Source organism: Oryzias latipes, chromosome 21, assembly GCF_002234675.1.
Source record: "Oryzias latipes chromosome 21, ASM223467v1".
Classification (NCBI taxonomy): Eukaryota; Metazoa; Chordata; class Actinopteri; order Beloniformes; family Adrianichthyidae; genus Oryzias; species Oryzias latipes.
Window position 1 is genome coordinate 16,887,001 of NC_019879.2, and position 12,085 is coordinate 16,899,085.

The 12,085-nt window shown below is 37.6% G+C and overlaps 1 protein-coding gene across 4 annotated transcripts in view; it reads right to left on the minus strand.

Moving 5' to 3' along the window:
- LOC101159710 (E3 ubiquitin-protein ligase HECW2) overlaps positions 1-12,085 on the minus strand; it is a 46,356-nt gene that overhangs the window by 24,407 nt on the left and 9,864 nt on the right. For 3 of the 4 annotated variants that reach the window (XM_023950856.1, XM_023950854.1, XM_023950855.1), the window contains exons 3-9: positions 5,200-5,307; positions 4,873-4,967; positions 3,319-3,385; positions 2,954-3,123; positions 2,698-2,837; positions 2,220-2,320; positions 1,315-2,132 (exon numbers count right to left, since the gene is read on the minus strand). In XM_023950856.1, the coding sequence (XP_023806624.1) occupies positions 1,315-2,132; positions 2,220-2,320; positions 2,698-2,837; positions 2,954-3,123; positions 3,319-3,385; positions 4,873-4,967; positions 5,200-5,307 (1,499 nt within the window). Of the gene's footprint in view, positions 1-1,314; positions 2,133-2,219; positions 2,321-2,697; positions 2,882-2,953; positions 3,124-3,318; positions 3,386-4,872; positions 4,968-5,199; positions 5,308-12,085 lie in introns of those variants that run through there. The other variant, XM_023950857.1, reaches the window with a different exon arrangement.

Here is a 12,085-nt window from a genome sequence, read left to right on the forward strand (position 1 = left end):
AAATGTAGTTTAAGAAAAAACACATCTTAGTTACTTGAATTTTTACCTAAATTAGGAATTCTTGGTAGGACTATTTTTGTTAACCCATTGGCAGATTTTTTTGCTGTTTTAAATAAAACTGTTCGTATTTTTAAGAGGTTTATGGGACCTGTTTTTGCTGTGTGCAGCTATGTAACAGCTCCCTGGATGCTGCTCCTGTGCAAGTTGTTCAAACTAAAAACTTCTATGAAAAGCCTGTTTGACCTAAACAATCCATGTATTTTTAGTTGCTATGACCTATTTATAGGTATGAGAAGCAGTGTTCTGTAAATCAGTGTGTGCTCAGCAGCCTAAACTCAGATGGCCATATGCTAACTCAATTCGAGGAGAAGCCTTTATTAATTATTTTTTATTCATATTTAAAATAAATTCAAAGTAAACAGCAGCTTATGTTGCACCTGTGTTTTTAGTCCATTTGAAAAGTGATGCATGTGTAAAACTCATTACTCTGTGTTCAGCTCTTTCCTTTTTTTCCCGTCAGCAATATGCTGAGAAGAAGACTGACGATTTTTTAACTCATTGTTGCAAACGAAGCATTATTTGCAAAAATGCTAAATTTTTCCGAGTTATTTTGTCTTCTTTCTACACTAAATATCTTATAAGACTACATTTTAGTGAGGTGTAAAGATTAATATTAAGACAAGAACTTTATTTTAAGCAGCATTTCTTAAGAAAGCTTTTTTTTATAAAATTTTACAAAATATTTTTAAGCAGTTTTGTTTTTGATGGTGAGTGGTACTTTTTCAAGGAACAGATTTGCTTGATTTAGAGAAAATGGAAAGTTTTCTTTGACTAGTTTTAAGTTTATTTTAAAAATTTGTTATTCTAGTCTTACTTTACGATGATTATGGTCTACAAACAAGGGTTTTTGGAGTGTTGTAGCGCTTAAAATAGGATACATTTGGGGGGGAAAGGTACAAATATATCTACTTTGAAGAAAACTAATCTTTCAGCAAAACATGCCTTTTTAAGAAACAATGTTTCTAATTACATGAGGAATATACATAAATATGAGTATTTTTTGCTAATTTCAATATTTAATTTTGTCCTTCAGGGTGAGGACAACAACTTGTTTTAGGAATCTTAATAAAACAAATTTGAGTATTTCCATGTACAGATTGACAGAAATAAAACATCTGTGCAGAGAAATAAATAAAACTGATGTCTGTCCTTTGAAAACTAAAGAAAATCAACAAACCAATGGTATTTTGGTAAGATCTAGTTTGTGAAAACAGGGTTAAAGCAGAGGGGGTACATCTGAGGAAATGAACTCACTGTAGCCGTGGTTAGTGTGACTGGACAGCTCTCCGATGATGAGAACACAGTCTGAGGTGCTGTTGCCATTGAACAGGTGTCAATTTCGGATGAAGGGTCCTCGCCCCTGCCTTGTTCTGTAGCCTCTATAGCCTCTGGTGGAGCGGTTTCAGGTGAAACCTCTATGAAAGGACCCTCCTCCACCTCGAGGAAAACTTCAGTGTCCAAAACATCCTCAAAGGCCAAATCTGCCTCCTCGTTTCCTTCAGGATGCAAGTCTTCAGCTGCTGCCCCCGCAGGTTCCTCTTCACACACTAAATGCTCCAGCTGTTCAGGTACTTGCTGAAATAAGTCATCTTCATCATGGCAACAAGAGTCAGGTGGTTCTCCATTCATTAGAAGAGGGGACAATGGTACTGGAGCAATGTCATGGATCCCGGACCTCTCCTCATCCTCATCTGAATCTATATGCAACATGGCACTCAGCCTTGTGTGTGTGGGGAAACTTGACTGTAATTTAGGGGAGGCAGCACCCAGAGGTCTTTCGCCTGGGCCTTTCGGAGCCTCAATGGCATCCAGGCCTTCACTGAGCGACCGCTGAAGGAAGTCGTGGCCTGCAAAAAGGTCAGAGTTCACAAATCTACTAGCAGCACCAACAACAGATGGACTTTTTTCAGGGCTGGCTGTGGCGCCGCCCTCCCACATGGCTTGGGAACCCGTAGGAGAGGGGCCTGCGGAAACCACAACCGGAAGAGGATGGGGCAGGTCCTCATCATCAGATGGAGTTCCAGGAGCTTCATTCAAGGATGAAATGCCAATTATAGAATCAGGAGATGCACCTGCAGCAAAATGAGCGAGATGAGCTTGAACCTAAAACGTTTTCTGTACCATTTGTACAATTTTACATTTTACAAATACAGGTTTACCATCGGGTCCAGTTGAGGTTAGCTCAACTTTGAACTGCAGCTGCCCGCTCACATGTTCTGTAGGCAACCGTCGACACAGAGAGAAGGTAACCGGCTGGACTCTGCAGAGTCAAAAACACAAAGAAAGTTATCCGTCCGACAGTAGCATCATTTCAAAATGACTCACATCGACATTCCAGCAGAGAGAAAAATATCTGAAATCGTAATGTGTTATGTTTTCAGGACAAACAACTGAATTCAAACCTTAAATAATTTAATAATTTTAGACCAAACCCAGTGAGAAGCCAAATTGAAGACTTGAAGGAAGTACATGTATCAGCTGATTTAATGCAAAACTCTAAAACTAATGACCTTCTGCATTTTATATTTTGAATAACTACATTTTGTCATCAAACATGTTTTTTCTGATTTTTTTGTTTTGTTTATTTTTTGAAAAACTCAATGTTTACTTTTCTCCACTCTGCGTTTTTTCACCTACCCAGGTATTTTTTCAATGAGCCGCTGTACAGGAATAGTCAGCTGACCAAGGAACCGTTTGATGATTGGTCGGCTTTTTGCAAACTTGTCCTTCACCTCGATGTAGAGGATGTCTGTCATCAGGGCCACAAACGTGTATTTCTGTGGACAGGTGAAAACGCATACACACGGTCTAAGTTGTGCTTCTGTGAATGAGAAAGAATTTGTTTACTTTGTTGACTTGTGGCAAAAAATGTTATGTTAAACTCCAGTTTTACCTCTCCATGCCAGACAGGGTTGGTGGTGTTTGCAATGATAGCTGACCGTCGCTCCTGTCCATGATGGCTAAAAACTGGGAAGATGCTCCTCTTACCAGGATGAATGGACATCTTCAGATAAGGGTCAGGATTGAAGAACATGCCTTTCTTCAAGCCAGTGGCACACAGATCTGCAAAAAAAACAATCAAGAAATATTTCTTATGAACAGTGGGACTTCTCCAAACAAGAGAGACACTTCTTTTTTATTACTTATACTGTCAGCTCCTGAACGGGCACAGAAAGTCTCAGACTGTTGTCTTTATTTAGTTATATTTTGTTCTTTAGATGTCTGGCCTTAAAGTAACATTGAAACCCCTTTACTAACCTGTCAAAGTAAAGCTGATCAGTTTCCGAGGATGATCAATGCCCACCTGCTCTGCGAGACCCTCCATCTGTGAAAAAAACAAAAACATTTCACACACTAATTCTCAGGAAACATTAAATACACGTCATTTTAATACTGGGGTTCACACCCACACGGTTCCCACTGTGTTTATACCACGCCCCACTCTCTGATCCTGACTTTGACACAAGCTGTGAAAAACCAATGGTTGCTGTTCCACCAAATACCACTGGAGGCAAATTGAAAAATGGGCCAGTTTTGTTTTGTACTGACTGCCAAGTGGAGAAAAGTTTGGATTTAGACGTAAATTATGTATTTACAGTCAGATTTTTGAAGATATTTTGACATGTGTTGCTTTTAGGGGTGTAACAATTCATTTTAACAACGTTTCAATTCATATCTTAATTTGTGGACGCTGATCTGATTCATAGTCGATATTGGTTCATTGATTCACTGACCTAAAATGGATCCAGAACATCTTTAGCCAAAACTTCAACCAGTGTGACTCAGAGATAAATACCTGGTACTGAACAGTGCAGGTGACGTTTTCCAGATTTCTTGTATTTCTTGCAAGATGATCAAGTGTAAATTAAATATGTGTACAAACAAACAAGTAAACAAGAATTATTGGCAAATCCATTCACATTTTAGTTTCATCAAGTTCAGCCCACTGTTGTTTTTCCACATCAAAATATTACAAAGGGAACATTATTGGAACATTCTACCACACTGTATGGTCACATCTCTTTGCTAAATTCCATTTGGTTCCACACTTTTATTGTTTTAATCAGTTTATTTCATTTTGAAACGATTTTATAATGGTATAGGTCGATTCGATTAATAGCTTGCCTAGGACAAATTGATCTGGTTTGATCTTAGGAACATAAATCGATTCATCAATTAAGTAAATGAATCGTTACACCCCTAATTACTTCATTTTCAAGTCCTGACAACCATGTGGGGTGCATTTTTAGCTGATGTTTTGTTTTATTACACCTCAGATTTGCAAAATTTTGCTTTTTTTATTGCCAGGTGAGTGGACTAGACTGCACTTTGAACTTTACTTTGTCCCTCTAAATCCCTCTAAATATGTGTGTGTGTGTGTGTGTGTGTTTTTTTTCTTAAACATTTCCAAATAATAAACATGCAAATGAATGCAATAATCTCAGAGAAATCCATAATTCCTAACGCACATCAGAGACATTTAGTGGTTGGAACATCACCCAACTGGTGTTCACTAAAATGCTATTTATCTGTGTTTCCTGACAAATAAGCACTTTCAAATGGAACTATTTCTTCTGGAGTTGAGTCCAGTCTGTAGATGCATTCAAAACCCAACAAACTACACTGAAATTGGTGAACAAAAAAAATACAAAAAAGTAAATACTGCATTCAAGAAGTAAACCAATTCACTATTTAGAGCAGCTTTTTAATGTGCTTCCTTCATTTTACCCTCATTCCTTTAGTTTGATCACGTGCTGTGGCTGAGTAAAAACCTACAAGTTTTCTGAAAGGCATTAACGCACACAAACACACCAGAACGGCTGGATTCTTCACAGTGATGCAGGGGGTTGTGGCTCTCAGCGCTCCACTCACTCCATGATAATACTTGAAACAGATTTTGGTCTCAGCTGTGGAAAAAGTACAGATTAATGATTAAATAAAACAGCAAACTTGCTGGTGAACAACTTTTAAAAGTATGATTAGCATGTGATCATCCATCCCACGCTTGCTTAAACACAACATATGTGGAAAAACGTTTGTCTGGAAAAGCAATCATCTTTTGTTTTAGATGTGTTTTCATTACTGTTATTATCATATTTGAAAACATGCCTTCCTGCAAATGGAAAAGTGGGAACTTACGCTCCATAAAATAGGGTCCAGGCTCCAGTCGCCACACAATCTGACCCTTCTGGGTTCCATTAACCCCTCTGTTTTTACAATCCCACACATTGGAAGGACTGGTTTCATCTAAAGAAGAGGAAACACGTCAGTCAAATCCAACATGCTTGATTGCCAAAATAGACCCCTTGCTGTGGGGATTTCAGAAAAGAATGTTTAACAGATGTGTAGATGAAGTGTAAAATAGATAGCGATTAGATAACACAGCTGCACACAAATAGTGATTTTCAGAAAAGGATAGCCGATTCATGATTTACTGACAAAATATTCCCTTACTAGTCAAATGTTGTGAGAATCTGTGCATTTGTGCATCAGTTATTCAGAAAACGTGTCCATTTGAGTGTTGCAAAACCTCTGAAGTGCTCTTATATAGCTTACAGTGTGTCAAGCAGAGTCATGGCATTCGAATAGCAGCCATCTGAACCCAAAATCAAAAGTCTAATAAAGACAATACTTCTGTTTAAGAGGTAAGAACTCTGCCTGTGAGGCACAGAGAGTGAACACTGGCTTTTATTGTTTGTTTGTTTTTTATCTCCACAGAGACCTTGTGTGACCTCAAGTATGAAATGTACTTTAAATTAATGATAATAAAAATTGACTTTGATTTAAAAAAGGGATGAACAACAATGTGTTATTGAATAAATACACCCATCTAAAGTGTACCCCTTCACCCTGAAGTTGTTAGGATAGGCTCCAGCAACCTCATGATCAATAACAGTACTAAAAGATGAAAGAATGGTTTGAAAAGTTGTCAGCGGTGACCACTTAGAAAGCAAACAGTGCTTACTTGACAGTGTGCTGCTTTAAAAAAAAGACTTCAAAAAGTGTTTGCTGTACTTTGGGTACTTGAATGGTTTATGAAAAAAGATTTCATCTAGACGACTGTTTTCATTTAGCTAAATATTTACTTTATTTTTAACCTTCGTGCTATCTTAGATGGCCCCACCCTTGCACTGACGTGTTATTCCTACCATGACAAAGGTGGATAAAGGTGAAGAGGATTTCATGTAATCCATGGACACCAGTGAGGTTCACAAATCATTGAAGAAAAAAGGTTCAGCACACTGTCTAGTGGGTCTAGATGACCCAACTTCCAATGTTAAAGTGCCTATGATAGCACAAGGGTTAAAGGCACAGTCTCTTGTTCAAAATGTTCTCCCATGCACATATTTAATAATCTCTGAGAAAATAAAATACAATTTATTAACGTTTATAAATTTTACTTAGCCAAAATTAAACCAGATGTACATTCAGCATTTGTGGAGAAAACTCGGAAACAGCATGTGATCCAATTTTTCCAAAAAATGTTTTGGAAAGTTTGTTAATGACCATATTTTAAAGGTATTTATATTTCATTTCTATACTTTTATAATGCACAAAACAAGAATCTGTCTTCTGTATTCAAATCCATTCAACCTCAAAATCCATAATAGAAAACGCTAAAAATGATCAATGTCTACATTTATCTGTTTATGTAATTAGCACCCATTAGATTTGTATTTTAGTCACGTTGCGTTCTTTGCTCAATGGAGTTTTAGTAACATGTTTGCAACACTGTCAATCAAACTTTATCCAGCTTCTTTTAGTCCGTAAGAGTCTGATAAGAAATAGAAACCAAAAGTTTGTTCCTAATAAGCTCCTCTTTTTAATAAAAAATAATCTACATCCAATCTATTACGTGATGTTTTAAATAGTGCTGTTGACTATTACATTTATGGTGACAACAAAAAATCTTTTTTTTGTTTTCATTGAGAAGTTACGCGTTGTACAAGCTTTAAATGTCCTGATTCAGTTATGTCGAAAAACAGGTTTTCATCAATGGACTGTTTTTTTCCACATCAGCTGTGTGGAGGAAGATGCAGGAAACATGAATGAGACTCCAGGATATGACCCACTTGGGGAAGAAAAACGCCACTTCTAATAATTGTCCAGAATGCACAAACCTGCAGCAGCTGAATCAAAAAATCCCATGGATGAGCAGGTGGTGGACGCTTTGTGGACTTTACAACATGTTTTATGTGGAACTTTGATGTATGCGATGGAAAAACTTCAACTTGTTGGAACGGAATACATTTGTACGGAGATAGTTTCTAACAAGTTCTTCCTAATAGTCACTGGCCTTTTCCATGTTTTCTTAATTTATATCATGTTCCGTTTTCAGATTTAGGCTGCTAATCATTCACACCCGTCTTCAGTAAAGTCAACCATTCCTCTGTAAGTTGTAGTGTCTGGTTTTCAGTTCTTCTCTGTCAGGTCATTTGCGTTTTCCTGTTGTTGCTTCTCTCTTTATTCATAGTTTGCTCATGTTATAGGTTAATTCATTAAAGTTTAAAGCTTGGGTTCTACATCACTGATTGATTCCTGCCAAATTTTGTTGTTTTCTAGTGTTATTTTTAAATATTTGCTGTTTTAGAAAATAATTTACACTTTTTAGTTCTCACATTAGACTGATTCTCCAATTTATACTACAATAGGTGCACAAAACAAAAATTGATGGGTGTAATGGAGTGAGTAAAATCCACCCAAAATAGCTTTTCTGTCGTCGGAAGGACAAAGTCCCTAAAACCTGGAGCAGGGGTGGGGGGTGGGGTCTTCATATTTTTCCGACTGAATGATGAAGGACCAAACTATGGAAAAAGTGTTTACGGTTTATGTGTGTGCTTTAAAAGGGGAGGCAGGTTGAAAGTCTGCTTAGTCAAGGGAAGTAGTAGCTCCTCTTGGGTATAGGATTCTAGCGCGGGTAATGAAGTGTTGTCAGCCCTGTGATCAATACAAAGTGACCTGAAGGTCTGCCTGGCAACAACATTTTACTTTGCCTCTTTTCCCTTTTCTGTGGCTCACTTCCTTCACTACTATGCTAAGAGAGAAAACCTCAGACAAATGTCTCCTGGCTTTTTAATTTCAATTTTATTTTAAATAAATATATAAATAAATTAAAAAACCTGTGTTATTTTCTGAATCTTGTTCCGGGTCACAGAGCGCTTGGGGTGTCTGTCTACGGTTCTGCAGACCAACTGGCTGTTATACATGTTGGAGAAGTCACCAGCAGAGCATTGCACTGCCCAAACAGCCCCCCAAGTAAAATTTGGCCTTCAATTAAGCAGAAAAATCTGCCAATGGGGTACGAACAATTGTCTTATCAATAATTCTTATTTTAAGTAAATAATTCTATTTCCTTGAACTAATAATATTTTGCTATTGAGCTACTTTTTGATAAGATTATTTTTCTTTAAACGAGCTCTCACACTCAATTGGTTTGAACCACTTGAAGCTAATAGAAATTTAGACTGTGCAGGAAGGCTGCAAACTCCTTACAAGCTGAGACTTAAACAAGGCCTGGAATGCAGCAAGCCTCCTGATCACCACTATCTATGGATCTTGGCCAGGCAAGCAGCAAAAAACATCTATGCTAATCTTTTTAGTGGTTCTTTGGAAGAGCTGATTGTTTGAAAACCTGTCATTTTCCTCAAACAATGCAGTTTTTATGGGATTCTAGTTCCAACTTTTTTTCTTTGAAAAATTAATTTTAGTTTTTTTTTTTGTGCCTGAAAGGAGAAAGATTTTCCAACAGTGGGTGCAAAAGCCAGAGTAAACCGATGTGCAGGGAATGGTTGATGTGCAAACGTTACAAATAAACCTAAACAACTATTGACAGAAGGGCTGCTATAAAACAATATTAAATTGCTGCTTGCATATTGATCATGATGACTTGTTTTGTCTACTTAAGTTTTTTTCTTTAAGTATTTTTTATGTTAATAAAAATAAACAGGACAGCAAGTGAAAGCTAAAACACTTAAAAGCAAAAACAAACAAATCCTGCTCACTGAAGATTATATTCAGAATTGGTAGTGACTCATTACAACAGAGCAAGAACGGTTACTCTGGGATTTCAGCTTCTTGGAACCAGCGGGTTCTTCCTTTCTGAAAGGGAAGGGTCATTCAGTCCAATTCTCATAAACAGTTATTGATTACAACAGAGCTACTGTCACAAGAACAGGAGGACGGCTGGATCCAAATGCAGCAGGTTTATTAGTTAAAAGTCCACAAAGCTAATTCAGGGTCAGCCAGGAAGGGGTCAATAACAGGCATAAGATCATCCAAGGAGAGACAGGGTAGTCAGGATCCAGGCGAGAGTCAGGGCAGGCGGCAGGCAAAGACACAGGGTCAGGAAACAGAAAAGGAAACAGTTGCTGGGAGCTGTAGTGTGGCTAGAACTCTGGAGTTGGCTCCTGTTGGTGACCAGAAGGGGAGACAGAGCTTTTACATCTGACACCTACCACCTAAAATGTCATTGTTTTATGTATGGTACAGATAAAATATTTTATATGGGGGAGCAGAAGACTTTGGAAGAGTTGAAAATAAGAACAGCGGAGTGGAAGGCCATTACAAATGAAACAATCAAACAGTTTTATTACTGCTGCTTTTGTTATTTTTGCTATATTTAAAGAAACTTGTATTGAGGATTTCTTAATCTTTGTCAATAATGATAAATATGGCATATCCCCTCCTGACATAATCCTGTATTTTATCTGGGCTGTGGACCCCTTAGTGACATTGTGGTTAGGGAGTAGTGCCGTAGTATGAAGGATTTTGCCCAGGGACCCATACTGGATGAAGCCCATATGGCCCCCTGGTGTGGTGACCCCTGGTTTCTTGCACACCAGTCTTACCCCTAGCCAACTGAGCCACCCAGCCACTAAAAATAGATTTTCTAACTCTGCCCCTGGTTTTAGAAGACAAAACCATTAGAGGATCACAATTTTTTCTGCTTGCAGTCAATCACTTAAAAGCATTTTTTTCTTTTTATTTATATAAACTTCAATTATTGGGTTACATTTTCAGTTAGTTTTCTTAGAGCCAAACACTTTTTGGTGCAGTCATTTTAACCTGGTTTTATAGCATTTGTTTTCATTTGTCTGATCCACATTGGCTTCTCATCCTCTGTTTGGTCTCTGTTTTCCATGTGTTCAAGCAAATAACTTATATTTTATGGGCTTAACTGACTAAAGCAAAAACCTTTTCCTCTATTTGTGCTTTCACTTTACCAAAAGATTAAGAATATTAGTCGTCATTATTACACCGTACGTCCCTAACATTGTATGAGAAATTCTTTATGGCACATTTTATCACAGTGCTCCACTTCTGCTAGTGTTAAAAGTAAGACAGGACTCATGTAAGGAGCCACAATTTGAAGATAGTAATGCCTTTAAGTGAGTTGCATTAGTGTTTGTCAGGATGCTCAAAAACAGCAGCAAGCTTAAAGGTGACATCAGGACTCCAATGAGAATGTGCTGGCTGCACACTATTCCTCCTGTATTACTTTTCACAATCATGGACAGAAATGCTTCTCGGTTTGAGCCGTCTTCAGCACTCAGCTAAATGGATCCTGCCCCTTGTCAAATTCCCGTCTCTAAGCAGGACTGGCATACATTCCGTTAGCCCACCCTGTTCGCTTTCCAGAGGTGCGTGTGACCTGCAGGCTTGGAGGTGGCATGTGATCGCACACTGAAGCACAGCCACCCGTGTTGACTCAGCCCTCCGTCCTGTGTAAAATCTCAACAGCTAAGGTTTCAGTATTGACTCAGAGTTTCTACCTGGCTGTTGTTGGTGCTCCAATAATAAAACACCGGGATCAGCTGAAAAGCTCTGAGGACAAAATAGGTCAAGCAAGCTCTCAGCCTACGAGCTTCCAAAAAAAGATTGAACAAAGAACAAAAACAACTGTGCAGTGGAGGAGCCAGAAAGTTTTGTTCTGCCGATCTGGATTTTGATTTGAAACTTGCACTTGAGCCCAGATGTGGCTCACTGTGATAAATAATTTCCAGATGTCTTATTCTTTTAAAGTCATTTTTTTAGTTTTCTAGCTGATTTTAACCACAACCTAAATGTTGCTGTGGAAAACATCTGCTTCATAGCATACAGTATTTGTTCCCATTAGAAACCCCATTTTATTTCAAACTAACTTGGAAATATCATCAATTTATATGTTTTATTAAGCTGAAAAGTGGTGCTCATGACCACAGAGTCAAAGTGTAGATCTGTTGTAGAAATTCCATGTAAAAACACTAAGTTTAAACATTTTTCCTTCTTCTATTACAAAAGAAAACATTCAAATTGATGCTAAGAACTAATTATTGGATTTAAAAAAAACAAAGACAAAATCTTAACTCTGCCACGTGTTTAGCACTCACGTGTTGAATTTTTGAATCACAGCTTAGCCCCAGCCTCTGGCGTCAGCCGGCTAATGGGCGATTTTAATCATTAAAATATTTTTGTATAATTTAGTGAACTCTTTGTGAAGGCTGCAGGCTGTGCCATGCTTGCAATACCTGAAAAATAAGCATAGAAAAACCACTAATGACTGAAATGCCTCTGCCTTTGCCTAGTGTAAAAGATGTGTAGCACTTAAGCTATCAGCATAGTGAGCATCGACCCAATCAAAGTGAAAGCTCACTTGAATATTTAGCTGCTATTGGAGTTGATTTTACATCTGTGCTGCAGCATGAAAGCCCCCCCCCATATATATATATATATATATATATATATATATATATATATATATATATATATATATATATATACACACATACATATACATATACGCATAAATTCCTGCTGACATCACATTTGCTGCATTGAGATGATCCTATGTGGTACAGGATGTCTTTTATTATGATAGGATGTCATGTGAACCTCTGTCAAAAGTAATAAACTGTTTCGTATTTTGAAAAATGTATATCTTTATGATTATTCTTTATTTAGGCAAAATATTATCATTTTTATTTAACAGTAACATAGGCATAAATGCCAATCATTGTCTTCTTTTTCTAAAGGGACTTTGTGGTTC